The sequence below is a fragment of the Sturnira hondurensis genome, unplaced genomic scaffold (genome assembly GCF_014824575.4).
Source record: "Sturnira hondurensis isolate 20B ecotype Veracruz unplaced genomic scaffold, ASM1482457v3 Scaffold0000167, whole genome shotgun sequence".
Lineage (NCBI taxonomy): Eukaryota > Metazoa > Chordata > Mammalia > Chiroptera > Phyllostomidae > Sturnira > Sturnira hondurensis.
In genome coordinates, this window is record NW_028072798.1 from 11,894,532 (window position 1) to 11,905,404 (window position 10,873).

Consider the following 10,873-nt stretch of genomic DNA (forward strand, 5'->3'; position numbering starts at 1 on the left):
TCCCCCCACCTGTGCCACTGCTCCCAGACACTTGCCCCTCTTTCCCTGACAATGTCAGGGGTGTCCTGTCTGGACACTGGCCTCACAAGCCAGAGGGGAGAGCTGGGTGGGGGGAGTGAGTCCTGGTTGCTTAAACCAAGACTTTGGAGTTTGGTCCATGAATGGACCTGAGGTGGCTGTTCCCCTCATGGCGTTATCTGGAGATGGTTGGTGCTGGCTGGGGCTGTGGGGACAAAGCCGTCATGATGACAGAAAAGGAAGGGAAAGGGGGAGAAAACAGCAGTGGCTGCCACTGGCAGGTGAAGGGGACAGGAAATCAGCCCATCTGAATGTGCTTTCATGCGGAATTTTCAGTTTCATTTATTTCTCAGCTGCTGCTGTCTAGTTTGAGCTCAGAGGCTGTCCTGCCATGTAACCTTCTCACCCAGCGAGGCCCAGATGTTGTCCACAAGCACACAGCTCAGATCTGTGCCCAGCCCTGTCCACCTCCGCCCTCTTAACCTTCATGTGCAGCCCCTGGAATGTGAAAAGTGCTTACAGATGTGTCCTGAATGACTTCACAAGACAAGTGGACGTCTGAGATGTTTAGGAAGTGAGGCCGTCACCCCTGGTTCTAGACCCCCCTGAAGCCACACAGGAGACACTCGCAACAGCGCAATCACTTCTCTCCATCCAGGGTTGTCGTCACCTGCAGCCACTGACTTTCCCTTCTTACAACAAACACCAAAGGAGGTTTGCCTTCCTTGGCCAGATGCTCAGTTGGTTGGAGCATTGTCCCGTTACTGAAAAGTTGAGGGTTTGATCCCCTTGGTCAGGACGTGTATGAGAGAAACATCAATGTTTCTCTCTCTCTCCCCTTTCCCTCTCTGTAAAAGCAATGGAAAAAAATGCCCTTGAGGGAGGATGAAGAAAAAGAAAGGGCCCTAGCTGGTGTAGCTCAGTGGATTGAGCTCGGGCCTGCGAAACAAAGAATCGCAGTTCGATTCCCAGTCAGGGCATATGCCTGGGTTGCAGGCCAGTTCTTGGCAAGGGATGCACGAGAGGCAACCCTACATTGATATTTCTCTCCCTCTCTCCTTCCCTTCCCCTCTAAAGATAAATTTAAAAATCTTAAAAAAAAAAAAAAGAAAGGAGGCTGGTCAGCACCTGGGCCAACGATGCTGTAGGAGACTTGGACTCTCTTGTCCTTGTTCGATTTGATCTGAAGACGACACAGGAACAGAACCTGCAGAGAACAGTCCCCATTGAGTCTGAATTCCCTCAGCAGGGCTCCCGGAATGAGATCAGAGCTTGCCCTTGGCCGTTCCTGTTAGGTCGGAGTCATTCAAAAAACCAGACAGACAGCAGTGAGCTAAGTTGCAGGGTTTATTAGTGGGGGAACGTGGAGAAAGTGGGGCCAACCAAAGGAGATTGGGATTCACTCGGTTGTTCTTAGGGCAGGGTTTTTAAGCACAAAACCCCACAAAGGGTAACTGATTGGGGTGTCAGAGTCTGATTGGCTAGAGCTGGTGGCTGGGTGCTGTTTCTGCTGACCATTGTTCTTGGTACATCTACTCAGCCTCAGGTTAAAGCTGCATTCTATTACACTGGATAGGTCGACCCCAGACCCCAATCTTAGCTGAGCATCTGTTGTCCTGGGTAGGGTTGGCAGGCAGTTTCCTGCAGTGCAGTTTCCCGCCTGGTGATTTTCCATTTCTCCTAGGCCTGCCTAGGTCTGTCAATTCCTGACCTACACTTTTGGAACTGGGCCTCAGTCATTCTCTGGGAAGTAGATGGGAGGGGTAGCCCAGTCTCTCCTTTGCCTCTTGAGACCAAGGGGGGCATTGGGGAACAATCAGTAGTCCATCTGGTGCCCAGAGAGAGCTTCCTAAAAGGACAACAGGAGAGAGACCACAGCACAAGCCTAACTGTCCAGTAAGCCCAGTGACTCCCCATGCCATGCTGACCTGTGGGAGGGACTTGGGTTTGCTGCATCCTGACCTTCCATTACCAACCACAGCATCTGAGGCATTTGGGGGCCCTTATTAGAAGGCATTACCTGAGCAAAAAGCTGCAAAACCATAGAGAAATAGGCTAGGGCACAGAGGAAAATGCCTGTGGTCCCACCTGAGAGCCACCACTCAGTGTCATGTTTCTCCTCTGCTCCCCAGAAAGCAGTGTCCCCACCCCACCATGGCCTCAAGGATTTTGAAACCCTTCCTCAGGAGGGGAAGGCTGAGAGGATGATGCTGACATCCTGTGAGGCCTGAAGGTGGAGTGTGCTTTCCCCTTAAATGCAGGACACTGGGCCTTGAATGCACTGCACACACTGCACACTCACGTCTGTACCAGAACTAAGCTGACATGTGCTATACCGATGCTTCCCAGAAACACCCTTTTTGTCCAACAAGGGAGTTGGTGATACCTCAACCCAGGGGTGTGGGACCCAGTGTAACTGTGGAAACTGAAGGACGGTGTCAAAGACATGTGGAAGGGAAAGAGCGTGCTGAGGAAGTCAGACGGGGCTCAGTACCATTTGTAAAGGAAACTGCAGGTGTGTCCATGTGTGTGATGAACAGAAAGCTCTAACTTCCTCTGTTAATTGGTGTGCCTTCTGGATTATGGAATCATGGGTGGTTTTATCTTCTGTATTTCCCAAACTCACTTTTTCAAGACAGTAACTACATATCATCAGGAAAAAAAAAACAACAACAACCAGTTCCCATCAAGTGTGAGAGTCTGCAAAAGAAAATCTTAAAGTGCAAACTTCAAAATGTTACAGTTTTCTCCAGGTGATGAACTTAACAATCTCTTACTGTAAAAAAAATATTTTTTAAGAAAGCTGTCTTTAGTAACTTCGTGGCTGACCATTCTGGTGAGTAACCCCCTCATGAGCCCAGCTGTGGTCCCCAAGCCAGCCCACGGCCCCCTTACCCTGGGGGGCAGACAATCAGAATATTAACCAGGTGGGACTGGCCACAGCTGCAGTGACCACTGTAGTCAGAGTCAAATGTGTGATGGAAGCAATTGGCCATTGTGTCCTGTCACCTCAGCCACTGACGTTTCTTTTGACCAAGGACTATTGACCTGCCCTATCCTTGTCACTCACAGTGTCATGTGGAGTTGGGAAGCCAGCAGGTGCAGCTAGCATGGCCTTGAGGCATATCAGGTGTCATGGGGACAGGACAGTAATCTCAGCTGCCTGTCAAGGACAAAAGACTCAGAATCCAGCATATGTCAGGCTATGCTCACACCTTGGAGCCTCCACTTCAAAACAAGGATGGTGACGGCCAGCCACTGGCAGGTAGGAGGGAGGGCTGTGTAAACACCCAGCTCCCTGCACAAGGTGGTCTGAGACCATGTGAACTATGTGAGCAAGGCTGAAACAAAAGGGCTTGTTTATGACTTAGCTTTGAGAGTCGCACACCATTTTCACAACACAGATCAGCTCAGTTGTGTGAAAGAGGGGCTGTACAAGGTCCGGGTGATAGCATATGGATTTGGGGGACACCTTGGAGGCTGGCAGCTACATCAGGAATGTGGTTTGCTGCTGAAAGGGAGGGAGAGGAAACAGATGTGCTTACTCATCTTTTTAAAAAAAATATTTTATTTATTTACTTTTAGAGAGGGAGAAAGGAAGGAGAAAGAGTGGGAGAGAAACATCAATGTGTGATTGCCTCTCATGTGTCCCCTACTGGGGACCTGGCGTGCAACCCAGGCATGTGCCCTGACTGGGAATTGAACTGGTGAACCTTTGCTTCACAGGCCCATGCTCAATCCATTGAACTACACTAGCCAGGGCTGTCTACTCATCTTGAATCATAAAGCCTTCTGGGAAAGCTCCAGGGTCTGTCCTGGTGGGGGTGGGGTGGGGGTGGTGACCATCACCTGGCAGTCTGTGGGTTCCCCTCCCCACTGTATTTCAGTGCCAGCCATGATGCCAGCATTACACCAGGATTCTGCTCCTCTCCCATGGCCCATGTTGAAAGCAACAGAATATTGAGTGTATAGTGTTCTCTCTGGGCTGTGGTGGTGGTGGGAGAAACAGGGGAAAGAAACAAAACCCAAGAAGTACACCATCCTTTAAAAAAGCATAAAAGAAAATAATAGTGGATTTTTATTGTTAGGAACTGCTCTGCCTGGTTTCAGGAATTGTAACCATTTAAGGCTGAGTGTGTGACCTCCGGGATGCGAGCCACTGAGGAGACAAGGCTTGTCTCTGGCAGCAGATGCTGCCCCTGCTTCATCCCCCTGCCCCCAGTGCATGGTCAAGGATCTATGACCGGTAAGACTCTTCACAGCGAGGAGCAACCTAAGCCAGAGTCAATCACTTGGGAGGCCATCACAAGTGGACTCGGCAGGGGGGTGGGGGGAGCTGCAACAAAGAGGCAGTGATAGACCCTCACCCCCAGCCCCCCACCCCAGCTATTCTGACATAGCCCAGTCCCCATGTCCTCTGGGAGATAGTGCTTCCTGGCTCTAATCCACTTAAGCCTGAAAACCTGTGACGGGGAAGACAGTGCAACCTTTTACCAGCAAGTGCAGGATCCAGTGTAATCTGGCAAGAGAAAGAATTCTTAACAATCCTGTGAAACCTGCTTTGATAAGAATGCTTTTAGTTAATAAATGTTTTTATTTTCCCACAGTTTTATAGCCTTTTAGTTGATACACCTGATTTAGAAGCCCTAATGTTTCTTTTTATACTATCTACTGTTTACTGCCTATTCACGATTACTAAGTTGTACCTGAATTCCTGTGTAAAAAAAAATAAAAGCCTGTCCAGGCAAAGGGTAGGCAGCACTCTCCCCTAGAGTGTCCTGCCCCTTTTCTCCACAGGATTCGGTAGTCCGTGTGAATTTGTCTTGATCATCCATAACTCCGTGGGCACTGCTGGACAGTGCACAGGTCAATTTATTATTGAAATCCATGTAGGTTATGTAGATACTCTTCTTCACAAGCCTGGCACTGGAAGGACAGAAAGGTCATTTTAGGTCATGAGGGTGGGTGTCCCCCTTGGGTAAACCCACTCCAGCAGGAACAAGGTGGGTCATGCTTCGGTCTCCCTCATGCAGGACAGGGTATGATGGGTCCTCACTAAATGTTTGACATGTCTGTGTATTAAACTCGGCTCTGGTTCTAAGAAAAGTGTGGCCTCTGGGAGCTGTTGGCACCCTTCCTTATGCTTATACAGATGCAGATGTTTACCCTGTTCTCACCCCGAGTCTTGCTGGACTCCCACCATTGGGTCCATGGGAATTTTGTGCTCTTGGGCCATTTTGGACACTGTCTGTGAATGGGTGGCGAGGAATGACCAATATTGTGCATGTCCATGATCCCATCAGAGTTCACTTCACAAACAAAAGTTTAAAGATCAAATAAGTACTAATTTCAAGATGGTGTCATTAGTGTATGAATATGAAGCCCTGTGCAATCCAGGTACAAGGAAAGTGCATTACAGAAGCTTCTGTGTTGCGGGCTTCATGAATGTCACATGCAGATTGGGTGCATCTGTCACAGGAGAAACTTGGTTCTCCTTGTCAATGTGGTAAAAAATTGCAGATCAGCAAGTGTATTAGCACGCAAGCAGGGTTTATTAGTGATACGTTCTCATGGGAGAGGACAGGTCTTGCTGAGGTGGGAGTGAAAGAGCTTGGGTGGCAAGGGCACCAGGTCCTTTGTCCTGACTCATATAATTGGTGGGATGCAGGTAAAGTTACATATTGACAGGTAAAAGTGGTGCCAGCTTCCATGGGGGACATGACTACCCAATGTAGGTGTGGGGAGCATTAGCTGGAATCCTTATCTTGCTTCAGATCCCATTTGGTCATCTTGTAATATAGATACATGACAGAATTAAAGTTGAGGCAATTACCCAATTACCTATGGGCTTTTTCTGTCAACACTAGGGACCCTCTCATAAATCAGAAAGTGACCAGAGGCAGTTAGCCAAATTTGATTTACAGGTCCTTTCCTTGAGTGCTGTGGATCCTCTCCTATCTTCTAGGCCTTGGGATGAAGTTTCAAATCCTTTCTTTCCCAGATAGTGGGAATGATACCTAGAATGTCAATGTGTTAGCATGGTGTTTCTTCTGATGCTGGATAATATGGCAATAGAATTGGACCAGGCTGAGGTCTGCTGAGTACTAACTCCTCCTTGTTCTTCCTGCCTTGGCTCACCATCTATCCTAACACACCAGTGGGGGCACATGCTGTTCCCAGTCTCAGTTCTCAGCAAGGGGTAGCCAAGGGTCTTGTTTCACAGGTCACTCTTCAGTACCATCTGCTGTTGAAGAGGCTCTGAAGGTGTGCAGGGTCAGTGGGAGGGTGGTGACCTGGAGGGAAGTGAATCTCCCACCTCAGGCCTTCTTCCTGGGGAATCTGAGTCTCTGTGGTGAAAGCAGTGGGGTCTGCTCAAATTCTGAATTTGGCTAGACTGCTACCCTGTCCTTATCTTCCTTTGTCCAGCACTAAAGACCCAGAAGACATGGACACTGAAGGCTGTTCAGCAGGACTTGTGATCTCAGCGATCCTCTTGCCAGATTCTTTGTGCTGACTCCAGTTTGAATGTTAAAACTGAGAGGCTGGAGTTCCCATTTCCGCTGTACAGACTAGTAAGCAGGCAGAGAGAAGTTGAGAATCATGCCTTACATCACACAGCTGGAGAAGACAGAGCTGAGACTCACACTAAGGACTGATGTGGAAACTGTATGCTGTTCACCAGAAAATGCTGACCCTGAAGGGGCAGCAAGGACAGTGAGGAAGACGAGGTGTACATACTGAGCCCGGCTCACATACATTTCTCCCTGCCATTCACCTCTGAGGCTCCATAGGTTGTAGGAAACTAGAAGAGCCAAGAGAAGCCAAGGGAGGAGTGTAAGAAGCCTATTAGGAGAAAAGGCCCCACTTCCCAGGAGTCCGGGGAATTCCCTTCTCTGAGGCATCTGTCTCAAGTCCCTCTTTTTGGGCAGAAACCCAAGTAGATTGACTAAAGACTTATGCATTTGCAGGCCTTGAATTTCTGTGCCTGTGTGAGTTCTTTGTGGCTCTTACGGAACTCTCTGCTTTCATTGATGGGGGGAATGAGAGACGTGGGCTACATATTTGTATGAAGACAAAACATTTTAGAAAAGAACGTCAAAAAGCCATGAAGTAGATTGGTGCTGACATCGCCATATCACTCATGGAACTGTTTGTCCATCTCATTTCTTGTCATAAACCTGGAGGATTTGTTTAACCAGTCACTTGTATAGTAATTGCAATCATGGGGAGAGTAAGAGGCCATAGACTTCCTATGGCTATTGATATGCAAATTAACAGTCAGGACTCACTCAGTCCACCTGCATAGAGCTTCACCCCTGAGTGTGTCCTCTGGTGTCTGATGAGATGTGCCTTTTGTGTAAAGCCTCTCCCGCACTCCCTGCAGACAGAGGGCTTCTCCCCTGAGTGTGTCCTATGGTGTATGATGAGAACTGACTTGCATGTAAATCCTCTCCCACACTCCCTGCAAACATAGGGCTTCTCCCCTGAGTGTGTCCTCTGGTGTATGATGAGACCTGACTTGCATGTAAAGCCTTTCCTGCACTCCTTGCAAACATAGGGCTTCTCCCCTGAGTGTGTCCTCTGGTGTCTATTGAGATGTGATTTGCGTGTAAAGCCTCTTCCGCAATTCCTGCAAACATAGGGCTTCTCCCCTGAGTGTGTCCTCTGGTGTCTGATGAGATGTGACTTGCATGTAAAGCCTCTCCCGCACTCCCTGCAAACATAGGGCTTCTCCCCTGAGTGTGTCCTGTCATGTGTGATGAGCACTGACTTCTGTGTAAATCCTCTCCCACACTCCCTGCAAACATAGGGCTTCTCCCCTGAGTGAGTCCTCTGGTGTCTGATGAGATCTGACTTGCATGTAAAGCCTCTCCTGCACTCCTTGCAAACATAGGGCTTCTCCCCTGAGTGTGTCCTCTGGTGTCTGTTGAGATGTGACTTGCATGTAAACCCTCTTCCGCAATTCCTGCAAACATAGGGCTTCTCACCTGAGTGTGTCCTCTGGTGTGTGATGAGATGTGACTTGCATGTAAAGCCTTTCCCGCACTCCCTGCAAACATAGGGCTTCTCCCCTGAGTGTGTCCTCTGGTGTATGATGAGATGTGACTTGCGTGTAAAGCCTCTTCCGCACTCCCTGCAAACATAGGGCTTCTCCCATGAGTGTGTCCTCTGGTGTCTGTTGAGATGTGACTTGCATGCAAAGCCTCTTCCACAATTCTTGCAAATATAGGGCTTCTCCCCTGAGTGTGTCCTCTGGTGTCTGATGAGATATGACTTGCATGTAAAGCCTTTCCCACACTCCCTGCAAACATAGGGCTTCTCCCCAGAGTGTGTTCTCTGGCCTCTGATGAGATGTGACCCAGCATTTAAGCCTTGAGAACACCCTCCATGCTCAATTGTTGTTATTCTTGACATTCCTACTTTCACAAAGAACTTGCCTGCACCCTCTGGACTCTCTTTCTGGCCTCTGCAGGGCTCTTCCTCCATCATTTGCTCATGCTCATTAGAGCTCATTTGTTCTTTGGGAGGTTGGAAAGATCTTGAGATTCTCTTTTGACTGATCCTTTTAAGCAAAGGTTTGGACCTCTCTTTAGCCTCTTGACCCTCAGTTTTATCATTCCAGTTGTGTGTACTAGTATGTTGGTGCTGCCGATTGTGATCCTCTGGACGGGGTTCCTCTGCTTGGAGGTGTTTTCTTGCAGATGTTCCCTGGAGAATCTGAGAGGGATGATTGAGTTTCACGTGTTGGCTGAGGAATTTCTGAGTGGCGAAGGCCAGAGAGCAGGAGGGACATGGGTGAGCCTCTGGCTTTGGTTCCGCTGAAAGAGAAAGGTTTGGTGAGGGAGATGTTGATGAGAACGCTTGGGCCGTATGATACGTCTCCTGGTAAGACCTGCCCCATGAATCCTTCTCACTGTGGTGACAACGCAAGCTCTTTACCCCTCAAAGTGTCCACTTGCAGTTCATTTTCCTTTTCATTTTTTGCAGTGCCTCTTCAGAAATCTAGAAAGCCCACACCAAGGGTCTTTTCTAATATTGCCCAGACTAGGGGCTTTCAAGGATCACAAGAGGTCATTTCACTCCCTGTGTGGATGGAACTGCAGTGACCTTTTCCATGTATCAGTATCTTCTATGTCATGTTAAAAAGGAAAACCACAGGCCCCAACTAGGAATTGCTTCTCTCTGGTTTCCAAAACAGTCAAATAAAATGTCCTTCCTGCCCTTGCTGGTGTGGCTCAGTGGTCGAGTGGCAGAAGCAAAGAGTTGCAGGTTCAATTCTCAGTCAGGGTGTATGCCTGGCTTGTGGGCAGGTCTCCAGTAGGGGGCGTGTGAGAGGCAACCAGGCATTCTTGTTTACCTCTCTTTCCCTCTAAAAATAAATAAATAAAATCTTTTAAAAAGTCCTTCCTCAAGCCTCACACCAGATGTTAATGCTTCATTTCATTCAGCGCTAGCCCATTTCAAATACACTGAGAACTCCTCTGTTTCAAAATACTTCTCCAACCACCCGTCTTACACGCCTGACTCCTGTTCCTCTCTGGCCTATCTACCATGCTCTCTCATTTGGAGATGAATTAATCTCTGAGGGGATTCCCCACTGGAGTTTATTTATATATATATTTTAAAGATTTTATTTATTTATCTTTACAGGAGAAGGAGAGAGGGAAAGAAACATCAATGTATGGTTGCCTTTTGTGCGTCCCCTGCTGGGAACTGGCCGGCAGGGAACGGCCTGCAACCCAGGCATGTGCCCTGACTGGGAATCGAACCGCGATCCTCTGGTTCACAGGCTTGTGCTCAATCCACTGAGCTACACCAGCCAGGGCCCCACTGGAGTTTATTTTCTAAAAATTAACAAAGTATAATCAGAACAGAGAACACACCAACAGCTGACAACTACACACTTGCACTCAGGAAAGTCCCCAGTGTCTCAAGTAGGATCATCGTCACTGCATTTCCAGGTTGCTAGGCAGCTACCTGAACTCTGTTCTTATCCTCTATGCTGAGAGAAGATCTGCGTGACCCTCAAACAATTGAATACCGCACCTCTTTTCTTCCCTGCACTAGCTGCTCCCTTGGCCTGGGATCCTTTGCCTGCAGTGTTTTTGTAAATGTTGTATCTGTAGAGACCGTTCCCGGACCACCTGCCACACTGCACCTTTCCTCACACTTATCCCTTAGGCACTTGTCCTGGATTAGTTTCCCCCAAAGCACTAACTGCTCTGTAGTGTTAGGCACATGCAAGCACATGTATCTGGGTTTCCGTCTTTCACCAGCCAGCTCCTCAAGAGCAGTGATTGTGATCCTCATGTTTATCTATTTCCATGTCCCAGGATGCTGTGTGCCAGAGTAAGACCTCACATGATAATTCACTGATATGATGAATGAATGCAGCACCGTGCCTGAATGGTGTGGCTTGGTGGGTTGGGTGTTGTCTGAAAACTTATTGTTACCAGTTCAATACCCAGTCAGGCATATGCCAGGGTTGTGGGCCAGTTGGGGGCATGCCATAGACAACTGATTAATATTTCCCTTGCACATTGATTTTTCTTTCTCCTTCCTTTCCACTCTCTGTAAAAATAAATAAAAATTTGTTTTAAAAGACTTATGTATTTATTTATTTTTAGAAAAGGGGGAAGGGAGGGAGGGAGAGGCAGAGAAACATCAATGTGTGGTTGCCTCTCACATGCCCTGTAATGGGGACCTGGCCCGAAACCCAGACATATGCCCCAGTAGGGAATCAAACTGGAAACCCTTTGGTTCACAGGCCAGTGCTCAAGTCTCTGAGCCATACCTGCCAGGGCAAAAATCTTTAAAAAATAATGAATGCCTATAAAGAAAAATGTTCTATTTA

General features: G+C 48.2%; 2 protein-coding genes across 2 annotated transcripts in view; both read right to left on the reverse strand.

Moving 5' to 3' along the window:
• LOC118988656 (histone-lysine N-methyltransferase PRDM9-like) overlaps positions 1 to 5,254 on the reverse strand; it is a 46,020-nt gene extending 40,766 nt beyond the window's left edge. Inside the window, exon 1 of the mRNA XM_037048534.1 lies at positions 5,196 to 5,254. Within this exon, the coding sequence (XP_036904429.1) occupies positions 5,196 to 5,254 (59 nt within the window). The remainder of the gene's footprint in view (positions 1 to 5,195) is intronic.
• Positions 5,255 to 5,547: 293 nt separating this feature from the next.
• The window catches only part of LOC118988710 (histone-lysine N-methyltransferase PRDM9-like), a 12,209-nt gene continuing 6,883 nt past the window's right edge, over positions 5,548 to 10,873 (reverse strand). The window contains exon 2 of the mRNA XM_037048662.1: positions 5,548 to 8,932. Coding sequence (XP_036904557.1) covers positions 7,297 to 8,932 — 1,636 coding nt within the window. The 3' untranslated portion in view covers positions 5,548 to 7,296. The remainder of the gene's footprint in view (positions 8,933 to 10,873) is intronic.